Source organism: Anabrus simplex, chromosome 14, assembly GCF_040414725.1.
Source record: "Anabrus simplex isolate iqAnaSimp1 chromosome 14, ASM4041472v1, whole genome shotgun sequence".
Taxonomy (NCBI): domain Eukaryota; kingdom Metazoa; phylum Arthropoda; class Insecta; order Orthoptera; family Tettigoniidae; genus Anabrus; species Anabrus simplex.
This window is the reverse complement of record NC_090278.1, coordinates 17,567,461-17,579,946: the sequence shown is the minus strand read 5'-3', so window position 1 is coordinate 17,579,946 and position 12,486 is coordinate 17,567,461. Positions and strand designations below refer to the sequence as shown.

General features: G+C 36.1%; 1 protein-coding gene across 1 annotated transcript in view; it reads left to right on the top strand.

Annotated features, from left to right (window-relative positions):
* The window catches only part of LOC136885370 (zinc finger protein 577-like), a 77,143-nt gene that overhangs the window by 29,255 nt on the left and 35,402 nt on the right, over positions 1-12,486 (top strand). Inside the window, exon 4 of the mRNA XM_067157882.2 lies at positions 8,149-8,231. Coding sequence (XP_067013983.2) covers positions 8,149-8,231 — 83 coding nt within the window. The remainder of the gene's footprint in view (positions 1-8,148; positions 8,232-12,486) is intronic.

Sequence of the window (12,486 nt, the reverse complement as noted above, 5' to 3'; positions counted from 1 at the left end):
TACCGAGAAATCGGACGGGGAGTATCTGTGTACCACTGCTTAGCCTGCAAAATCTCTGTCTTCACTGAGAATCATACTGAAGCAACCGCTGCAGAGATTGTAAAGTGCCATAATTTTGTCCTGCAGGTGTTTGACGTATTTAAAATACTATCGAACTGAGCTACCAATACCAAGAGGAACCGCACATCATCTCAATAGTTGAATGTTGAATGTTAAAACTCATAACAGAGCAATCGCACATCAAATGTCAATCAATAACAGAGAAATGCCCACATAAGGTTTTTATAATAAACTAAGGCAACTAGATCATGTGACCCAGGAAAGAAAAATGGCTGCATCAAAACAAGCCGAGTTAGATAAAAGATACAGTTTCCAACTCATTAAAACAATTATTCAGGAACTAGTAAGTTAAACCACCATTGACTTGCACAACAGGATAGACATTCTTTGATACCACAGTAAACGAGTTATACCTGCCTTTACGAGCTCGTACAATAAATAACATTTAATATATCATTTATAATGTTTAATCAATTTTGAAATGGTCATCAGACCACCAATAATTCGACTAAAAAATTACATCAAAACACCCCAAATGCACTGGAACACAATTTCATTTTTGCCTAAATGTAGTTTCGTTATCATCGAAGTAAAATAAATATCACCAGAATGAAATTTAGATGCACATATTCTGAGTAAACCAGCCATAGTTCAATTTTAGTCCTTTAACCATCACTTTATTTCAGTTCGGGGACAAAGAATAACTGATAATGTTACAGTCTTGCAGGAAGAAAAATTAAGAAAATAGTCCAAGAAATGTTTGGCCCATCGCCGGATGGCGATTATCTCAACCAGGATCGTACTCCATCACCATTTCTTCTTATTTTACTAAACTTCAATTAAGTGTCCAAAGCAACAGCAAAGATTGATGTTTCATCTACGAACACCCCAGACTAACAAGTGAGAGTTAAGTAATTGTCGTTGTACGTACAAGTTGACAAACGACGAGACAATGTTCCGTGCATGCAGCCAGGTGGCACCACCGTACAGAGGCGAGCTTCAGGAGTCTGGCATCCGTGCAAACTCTCTTGAAGTCACAGAAACACGTTATAAATTTAACAATACGCCAACAGGTCAACGAGACTCAATCATGGATGGTAATTTGCCTTGATACAATTTCCAAATATGCTATATAGCAAACACATAAAATTACTCCAAAATACATCATAGCATAAGGTAGTCATAGCGGACTTAAGGACCTCCATGCATCGTAGAGGTGGAGGGATGAATGCCCCCGAGAAGAGCAAGTGGTGGAAGCATTAAGACTAGAAGGAGACCCTAGCAGACAGCATAAATTTCCCTCTCGTTGACCTAAATGCAATCGACAACATGTGGACACGTTCTACGGATATTTCACTGCAACCATTAGAGTAAACTTTGGTACAGCATAACCTAGTTCCTACTGTTTTGAAAATCAAATGTCCTTATGGATGATTCCAGTCCAAGAAGAGGTGCAAGAAAGCACAAAGACATACTGTATATAAACTGAGTTTCACAAAAGGCTCCAGAACACGGGGAAAGAATTGTCATTGCCAAACGTGTGGCTAAGAAATCTGTCGCTGAATCGAGGTGCACTCACTGTAATGACCTGTGTACAACGTGTATCAGAACTATATCGACAAGGAAATCATGCATGTTCTTCGTGTGATGTTGAGAATGATGGTGCTGTGAGATTCCTGAGCGCCTGATCCAAATTGAAGAACTTGCTGTATTTGCTATGCCAGAGAGTCAGCCGCTGCCTGTTTCTGTGCGTCAAAAGAGAGAAGGGAGGGGATGTGAAAAGTGGGAGACAGAGGTAATGCTCGGTGCGAACGCACAAGTTTCTCCTTCATTTCTCATAGTCGCTTCCAAGCTCCGGTAGGCGGTGTACAGTTTGTTCTACAGAAATTGACTACTATGTGAACCCCACATTTAATGTAAGACATACTTGCACCAAGAACATATGCATCTTTCCAAGCTGTTCGCCCCCACACTACATGTCCTGGATAGAGTCCAAGAGTCAAGAGTGTGTTCTTTAACTTTGGGCGCAGTTACGGCTATTTAATAAATTAACTGTAGGCATTGCCTGTTAGAGACATTCGTATCGAAGTCGTATGAGGGAATTTTTCATACGCTCTGTCTGCATCATACACTCCAAACATGTGACCTTGTCTGCATTCTTGACCACGGTGTACCAGAAATGCGTGTAATTTGGATCAAGATGCTATACACGAACACCATAAGTTGTGTACGTTGTTCTGTCAATGTCTCGGAGAGCTCCTCAGTGAAAGTTGGTGTGTACGCCATTGTTCCGCTCTGTCCCCATTGCCATTTGTCCTCAGCATGGACACCATCATATGGGACCTGTAAAGGAGTGTTCCTAGGACTCTGTTATATGCAGATGATGTTGCACTTGCTGATAGATTGGAATACCTGTTTCTCACAATGTGACCTTAGAATGATCAAAAAGAAGAGTGAATACCTGGAGTCATCCGAACCATCTAGTGGCTCCATCCAAGTTCATTCAGATATCTAGGATCTTGCCCACAGACTGATAGTGGGATACTTGTTGAAGTCCGAATTATAATAAAGGCAGCAAGAATGAGATAAAGGGAACTTCCAGGCATACACTTTGAAGAATGCCACTAAATCTGAAGTCCATAATATACTGCATGGTACTCCGTCTTGTTGCTGTGTTCGTTGTTGAGTGTCGACAGACTGAGAAGGGTATGGAGTAGCAATTATACAACATGGGAATGTGTATACTCTATTAGTTGATGGGCATCGGACTCCTGCATCATGTAAAAAACAGACACCGTTCACCAGCAAATAGGCATCGCATCCATCATTTGTGAGGCAAACGACATCGCACCAATGGTATGGCCATGTCCTTTTCCAGTACCTGATGCAGTTGACAATTTCACCCAATACCTTGTAATTATTTTGCAGTGTCCACATGGACCTACAATAAAAGGACATAGAAAATAAGATAAAATATTTAAAACTAGAAATGCTGCTAGGATTGTTAAATTTCTGGGCATACACGAAATTCAGTTGGTTGAGATATAGAACCAAATCTGTAGTGCTTAATTGACTGGTGTATGTTTGAAGCAGCTATACCAGAAGAATGAAGCATTGGTGTAGTAGCACCCTGTGCATAAAGAAAGCCAATAATTACTCACTAGTCGCCTTGACTGGTGTTGCATGCACGCTCTTGGAATGCATCCTTTCTGAGAGATCAAAGGTATCACGATCGACATATCTAAGACTTTTGATAAGGTAGATCTTGGGAGACTACTGACAGTGCAATTTGGCTAGGTAAAATAGTGACTAAAAGGGTGGCTAAAAAGACATGGCCAAATTATTAGAGTGAACATTAAAGAATTCAATTTTTCATGGTTAGGTGAGAACTGAACACATAAGATGTTCCCAATTTTTAAGTTGATGACTTCGGTACTTGGTATGCATCCCCTTTGCTTTTATGAGTGACTCTATTCGACTGGGCATACCCTCAATCATTATTTTACACTGACTTTAAATCGTCATCATGAAAGCAGATTTGAACGAGCTTCTCAGTCAACTCAATTTTTGTCGTTATATTTGTTTCTCGGATTTTTTTCGTTGCTATCGCCCAAAGATTTTCTATGGGTTTCATGTCTGGACTATTTCTCGGCCAATCAAGCACTTCTACAATGTTGTCCCTTAAACATTCCAATTCTTTATTCGCTTTGTGGTAAGGAGCCCCCATCTTGCATACAAACCACTCTTGCACCTGAGGTTCTTAATACTATACTGTTCATGTCTCACAGTTTCTTCTAAAATATATAATCGTCCACACACACTCCAGACCATCACTGAAGTTGGATGCTTCACTCTCTGCTTCACACAATCTGGATGGAATGTTTCTTTTCTTGTGACATATTGACTTGTCTCTTCTTCGACAGGAGATACCCATTCGTCACTAAAACCAACCTGAAATAAATAAAACATATAAGCCTAGCACGAAATGCAATAAGCTGAACAGAATCAAAGAATGGTTACATCAATTAGATTTGGCTAAAAATGGAATAAGGAATGATAATTTAGGAATTATAGTAATTGTCATGGACTTGACTTTTCCAGTCATCAGATGACCAATTCTGCAGAGTCTGGGCCCACTGGAAACTCTCTGCAGCCATAGCAGGAGTAATCTTTGCCTTTCTTCGAGGTCGTCTTGCTTTCATTCCGGCATTAAACAGCTCTCGTGTCACAGTCATGGCTGATATGAATGACCCATACTCTTCAAATTTCTTAGGTAAATCCGATCTAGCAGGCTTGTGATTGTTTACTGACAAATTAATCTGTTTTTGCTACCCTTGGGATTAGTTTCTTCTTTCGCGTGCAGTTTCCAATACGTTGTTGACATTTAGTCTTCTTCTACTAACAGATAGCTGTGGTATTGGCAATCTAGAAGCAAATACAGTAGAGCCAATACGCGACACTCTGCAAGACATCGAGGGACAACGATTAGAGTTCTATCAAGCGGACTGACCTGAGAGTTACTGATTCTGACATAAGAGCACATGTATTTGTTTGTGAAGTTTTTGGGGTTTTTTTGTGTTTGCATTAAGTTGACATAAGTGAATAGTAGCTTGTGTCTTTCCTTTATATCTCCTCTCAATATGAGTGGAAATATATGTGCTGCGTTCGGCTGCAATAACTATGAAGTGCAGAAGGATTCGCGGTCTTTCTTCTGTTTCCCTCGTGACAAGAAAATGTAAGTAAATACTGTGTTTGCATATATATTCTTCCAGTTACAAAGATATTTTTATAGAAGGGCTACTTCCTATAGTTCTGACCTGCGCGACCCATATTTTAATAAGCTCATTTCATTGTATTACTGCAGCATGTGTTGTAGGTGTGATCTGTGGATTTTGATTTCATTCAGGAAAATGCATATGTGTGTTCCAAGCTGCCCCATTTGGAATGCCATAATGCATTGTCAAGCACTGAAGAAAATACGGGGTATTTATGAAATGTGATGATGATGCAAATTTGGTTTACCCTAATGTAATGGCTAGTATTGCCTATAGGAAAATTTTAAATGTTTTTGCAGCTAAATTTGTATATTTTCTTTCTGTTAGTAGGCTTCAAGTTAAAAGGAAAATAGTCCAGCTTCTAAATGTAAATTCATTAAGTCATGAATATAAGGAATGTGCTGATATTTTTATTGATAAGGGTCTTAATGGATGTACAATGTTTTTGGATGAGAAAAAAAAGTCAAATCTAGCCGTGAAAGTTCAGGCTGGTATGCTAAAGCTAAAATAGTAATGCATAAGTGAAAGATCAAGCCATTTCACAGCAGTCCATTTCATATCTTGATTATATGTCTAATTTCAGTCTTTAAATAATAATAATAATAACCTGATAAATAATAATTATTTGAAGAATTATTCTTCATTCATGTATCCAGAATTGCTTAAGCAACTTCGGAGTTAATGTTTTAGCAACACTTTGTTTCTAGACGTAATTTATTTATCCATTTCCATATATACATTTCTATTGATATTTGAATTAAGCACGAATTTTCAGGTCAGGCCACTAGGAGTGCCACTTGCAAATTGTCTCCTATTTTAACAAAGCTAAGTCCGGAAGTGTCGCGTATTGTCTCCTGTATTTGCTAGAAGCTATATCTTGCTGTGAATAGCGTTTCTCAACAAGTAGCTCTCTGACAATGCCTATCTTTCTTGACAGAAGGTCCTTTCATCTCCCCATAACTTCAAAATGTGACAGTTCTCTAGAACCACTCTTAAAAATTATCAACCCAATAATCAATCAATAATGTGTGTCTTACAAGATGCACAGTCTTAACAATATGTCACATTATTTACTTCACTACAGCAAAAATGTGCAGATATAGATGATAAACAACAAAACATGAACACTAACAAAAATGACACAAAACCATCTAAATAATGAAATTACATTGTGGTTGTCACTGTAGCCACTGTATGAAAAAATATATTTGTGAAGACAGGGATATCCCAAGAGGTAACTTTACCACCAAACATGTTCATGGATTAGGCTATAAACGTCGATAATTTACATACAGATAGGAATATATCTTTTACCCTAATAATTTGGTCACATGTTGTATATTTCTAGAAAATAGAACTCAGAGCATTAGAGTAGGTGAAGCTTTATTTGATCCTGTAACAGTTATGGGGTTGGCTGCCACAGGGAAGTTTTATAAGACCTTTATTTTCTGAAATATATAAACAATATGAATAATGAACTAGAATGAGAGATGAGGCTCTTTGCAATAAATATGTTTCAGAATTGTGAGCAACTGCGAAAATACCTTGATGATATTTTGAGATGGACATCGGACAATGGTATGATGGTAAACGGTGTGAAAAGTCATATTGTGTGTTTCACAAAGAGAAAGAGTCCTCTCTGTTTTAATTATTGCATTGATGGGGTGAGAGTTCCTCATATGCACCTCTTTATGTTTTTAGGTATTCATAATAAGGATAGATTTTCCTTGTCGTAATCACATAAACAGGATTGGAAATAAAATTTACAGATCTCTTAATATGGTATGAGATTATTTAGATGTTGTAAAGGAGAGTACATATAAATCTCCATCAAGGCCACAATGAGAGTATGAGACAGTCACCAGTATTACTTGATTAGAGAACAGGTAATAAACCACAGAAACAGCTCCATTTCTTGAGTGTGATTTCTGACAAAAGAGTTGTTGCAGAGATGTTGCTAATTTCGGCTGGGAACACTTGGAGAAAAGAGACAAGCTGTTCGGTTATGCAGTATGTTCTTAGATGTCATTGGAGAGATGGCTTGGAATGACTTTAGTTGATGAATAAATTTAAGTCATGTTTTTTAAATATAGGAAATTTCACATTTTGAAGATAAGTTGGAACTCATGGCAAAAAATTTTGGCAAATGTTCACTTATAGGAAGATGATTTAGTGACTAAAATAATTTACCAAGGGAGTTGTTTCATACATTTCCACAATCTTTTTCTACATAAACAACAGAGAGCCCCTAAGTGCTCTTGTTTTGTTGATTGATTGATTAATTGATTGAGACCTTGATTGATTTATGTTTCTTCATCTTAATGTGATTTCCAGAGAGGGATGATGGATATATCTATAGTTATGATTTAAGCATTGTCCACTTGTTGGGAAAGTGGTAGGAATAATGTGGGGTTATTTGATATTACAGAAAGAGGAAGAGAAGCTAGGAATGGCATTGGGTAATGATTTGGAGATATTATTATTATTATTATTATTATTATTATTATTATTATTATTATTATTATTATTATTATTATTATTATTTATTTTTGTTAAATTGTACATGCACACATACACGGTAGTGCCTCCATCCCCACATGTATGTATACATATACTCTGCTGAGTATTCATGAATGTGTAGGCAATTTTAAATTTACATATTTAAAATGTTCCTCCTTTTCTGTTGCTGCCTTGTCTACTGCTATCCTACAGTTTGTTCCTTTTCATGTTCTTATCTCACTTATCAGCTGTCCAATAAAAAAACAGTGGCAAAAGGGGCTCTGGTTAAGATGCAGGAGGTCGTAATGCAAGTTACGTTCCAAAAAGGGTTAAAAATTAAATAAATGCGATCTAAATTTTAATCTAATAGAAGTTGTTTAGTGTACTTTGAAGTAATTCCACATGTTTTATGTGAGTTGATTATGTTTGTAAATACACAAGACATTATGAGTAGAATTTTGTAAATAATGTAAATTTATTAGGGATGAGTTGTGTGTTTAACATTTAAAAATTTAGTGTAAATTGTATAATCCTGTATTTTAGGAAATTGTCTTCTCTGTTCATTTAAAATTTAGTGCTTGATAATAATGTATTTTGTGTACCATTTGCCGCCAAGGTAGACACCTATTTTGCATTTAAAGTGATTTGGATTTGATTGTCCCTTTACATTCTTATATTTTTAAAATGGGAGAAAAATTAGTTATACTCTTCTTGTGCCTACATGAAATTTATTTTCTCACCTGTTTCTTGTTTAGGTCTATATATTTTTATTGTCATACTTCTTTATTCTACTTCTCTTATTTCTTACTTATAGCCTTCCAAAGATATTAAGGAAGAAATATACATAGAAGAACATACTGATGATCAGCTGTTGCCATACGTCAAAGAAGAAACAAAGTACGTACACTAGAAATCCTAAACAATATGGAATATGTTGTGTTCTGTTGTGGTGGGTTTATCTCCAAAAACTGTCCATTTTCATCAGTTTAATATTTTCTTTACGAGGTTATATTGAAACACTAATGTCTTAAAATTCTATTGGTTAAAATTATCTAAAATATTCAGAAACTTTAAGATCATATTTAATGTTCCTTCATGTAGTTTTATTGAATATGTATATATCTGCAAAACAAATCTCTGGTAAAGCTAGATATTTTTGAAGTGTATTCATTTACAGGACCTTTAACAACCATGAAAAAACCCTGTGGGGGGACAGACAAAGAATTCACCCACGGTGCCCCCTGCCTGTCGAAAGATGTGACTAAAAGGGGCAACCAAGGGATGATCAATTTAGAACCATGACACTACTTGTTATTAGTACCACCATGCGGGGAACACAATGGGCCACTTTTACTTGCGCGTAGTACCACTGTGTTGGGTACCAAATAGGTTTGTGATTATTAGCAAAGAAGAACACAATGGGTTTTACAGTATCTATGATTAGTAGCACTATATGAGTGACACTATGGGATGAGGGAACCCATGGTTCTGGCTTGCCTATGATTAGTACCCACTATATGGGGAACACCACGGGATGGTACGATTTCCTGTGGTTAGTACCCTTATGTGATGAACACCATTGGCTTGCGTTGCCTGTAAATGGCGCTGCAATGTGCAAAACAATGTAGCTCTGTAATACTTGTGTGAATTTCATTACCTATGAGCAGTACCATAATTTATAGAATGCCGCGAGTCTGCACTACTCTTGATTAGTACCGCAACATGACAGATACCACGGTTCTTCTTTCCTAGCAATATGTACCATTGTGAGGGGACACTGACTTGGATTTCGGACCCCTTTTGACTGCAGGTATCATCGATCCAGTATTGTACTATAAAAGCTGTCCCTTGGTCAGTAATAGTATTGTTCTGCACCAGCTTCTGTGCATGTGAGGCTCTGTGGGTCGGTTCCACTGATCATTTTAAATTCATTTCCATCCATTCATTCTTTGCCTTCACGTTTTGAATTGTGGTCAGTGGATGTTTTTGGGCTTTTAATTTGTCATGTCATATTGTCTCATTTCGTACCTTTTGCGGCTGATGACCTATATGTTAGGTCCTTTTAAACAACAAGCATCATCCTCATAATCGACCATGAAAAATGTGTTCATTGTTTCACTGTCCCTACATCATTTGTTCATCACATTCTTATCAACTGAAATGCCATCTGCAACTGTTACCTCCAGATATTCTCAATAATTTTGTACGTTCATACCAACAGTGACACACAGAGAAAGCCATCTCTGTAGATTATAAAATAAATCCACAAATCCAAAATTGGTAATTTTTATACATTGTAAACATAATAATTTCAAACTGACATAATTAGGTTCATTAATCAAGATCATCATGTCTGAGTTGAATAGTGCAATAAATAAAAGAATGTCATTTTTAAATGATTTATTTGGTTTCTTTTTTTTTATGATCTCTTCTGTTATCTTGTGTGTTAAGTCAGATTCCTCTATTCCACATTGTTGTTGTTAGCATAATCAGGTACAGTGTTGTGGTCACACTTGCTGATTGTTGCCAATTCTCACTTTTCAGTTTAGTGCTCATTGTCAGTCGAGTGCTTGTAGTGTGTTGATTGCAAACACATTCATTTACACAGTCAATATAAACTAATAAAACAGACAGCTACAAGTGATGTTTGAAATTTGTGCAGGTTGCCTAAAAAAATTCAGAATTCTTCAAGTGAATTTATTATCCCTAACAGTAGATAAATAATAATGTAATGACATAATATTATTTCAAAATTGTAATTTTTATCACTGATGTTACCAAGTAGCACAAGTGTATGTCCTTGTGTTAAACATTTAATGCAGTTGTGGTTTTCGAACTAGAGGTGTGCCATTGGACTACTTGGTAATTAATATTTTGCTGTCACACCTTTGCTGTGGATACTGTGTGAAACAATCTTTGATATCCCTGAGATTTGATTGTATAATCTCGGATTGGTGCTCTTGACTGAGCCCTTGTATCGGCATGTCCCTCTATGGCTAGTCATAGCCTAAGGTTTGACTTCTAACCGGATTAGTGATGGGAACTATGAATTCTGAAAGGTTTATTTGATTTAGTGGGTGGTATGCATCTTCTCGACTGTTATGTGACGCATTGACTGGTTCCTACTCTGCATTCACAACTAGTGGCAAGAAATATTCATTTCAATCCTAAGAACTGCCCAGTACTGGCTTACACTCTCTCATTGGTCAGAGTAGAACCATGCACACAACTGAAAATTGCCCAAATATGTCCACTCTGTGAGGTTAAAAATTCTGCTGTTTCTTTGTATTCCTTGTGTAACAGGACACAATAGGCTATGTTAGAGAACAATCTTGTATTATGACCATCAATAAAAATGTTTCTTATGATTACTTTTCACACACAAAATGCATTTTTCAATTCTTGGATGGATTTAAAATTAGCTTTCTTCTTCCTGAACATACCTTGTACAGAGGCATCTTTGAACCAGCAAAGCGACAAGCCTTTTGTGTGTATTCTTTTTCCTCGGTATGTAAGGCAGTGGACAGTTCATTGTCTACATAGCTTAGTCACTTGTATATCATAGATTTTAGATGGTTCTGAAGATTTAGTCGACCGGAACTTATCTACTGCTTCCCACTTTGTCTTATATTTTGTTTCAGGCGCTGTTATCCTGACTCATTTCAACAGTCTAAAATATCATGCAGCAGCTTAAATGACTTCTTTTAGAATGTATAAAAGATTTGTCATGTCAATTTGGTACTGAATTACATAAGAACAGGTTTTAAGTTTCATAAATTTTGCTAATTGCTGACTTGTGGGAAGACACATATTTTTGAGGTTACCAATTAGTGATGAGATTACCTTCCATGTGTGGTGAGGTACATCGCCCTGAACCAAATAATTAGTGATGAGGCCAACTTCCTTTGTATAGACACACATGGTCCTGACCTAATCACTTAGTGATGTGGTTTCTTTCCACTTTTATTACAAGTGATGAAAATCATGTCTATGATAGAGGGATTATATCCATTAAAAGTGGCTATTTCTTTTATTGTATTTATTTCTTTTTTTAAATTGGTCGTTGAAAGGGGAATTTTTAGAGCTCTGTACACCATACTATAAAATGAGGACTGTTTGTGTGATTGTGGATGAAGGGAACTTTGTTTAATAGTTAAAGGTGTGAATGAGGGTTTTCTGTAAATTTGGAAATCAAACTTATTGGAAGTTCTTGTTATTGTGATGTCAAGAAAATTAATTGATTTGTGGTTCTTGTCCTCTTTAGTGAATTTAATATTGTTATCCAGATTATTTAAATAAGTTAATATGTTTTCACTATTGTTGAGATTTTTGTCAATTATTACTAGCGTGTCATCAACATAACATAGCCAGAGATTTAATCCATTGATGTTATTTATTATTTTGCTGTTTTCGAGGTTTTCCATATAAATTTCAGCAAGTATTCCGGATAAAGGGTCTCCCATGGCCAGGCCTTCCTGTTTGTATATTTTATTGTTGAAAGTGAAAAAGTTGTTTTGTAAGACGAAGTTTAGTACTTTTAAGAATTCTTCTATTTCTATTTTGCTTAAATTGCTATGTTTGGAAAGATTGTTTTTTATTATTTCTATAGTTTTTTAGCGGGAATGTTTGAATACATGTTAATGACGTCAAATGAGCACAATGTATGATTAGGTTTTAAGTTAAATTTTTTGAGAGATTCACATAGTTCTATTGAATTTTTGGGGTGTTTGTTATGGAATTTGAAATGTTTTTTGAGAAATTTCTGGAGGAATTGTGAGGTTTTATATGTCAGGCTATTTTGGCTGTTTATGATTGGTCGAATGGGAACGTCCTTTTTATGTACCTTCGGTAGTGATCTGACGATGGGTAGTTTGGGGTTCATATTAATGAGACTTTGGTATTCATGTTCATTAAATAAAAATGAAGAGTTTTTTAAAAGTGTTTTTAGATTACGTTGAGTTTTTGTAGTGGGATCTTTTGAGATTATTGTGTAGGTCTCATTAGAGAAGAACTCCTCTGTTTTATGAATGTAATCTTGGTTTTTCATTAAGACTACAGTATTGCCTTTGTCGGCTTTAGTTATTATTATGTTATTAGTGTCCACTTTTTTTCTTAATTCTTGGATCTGTTTTAGTGAGGACGAGTTATTTTT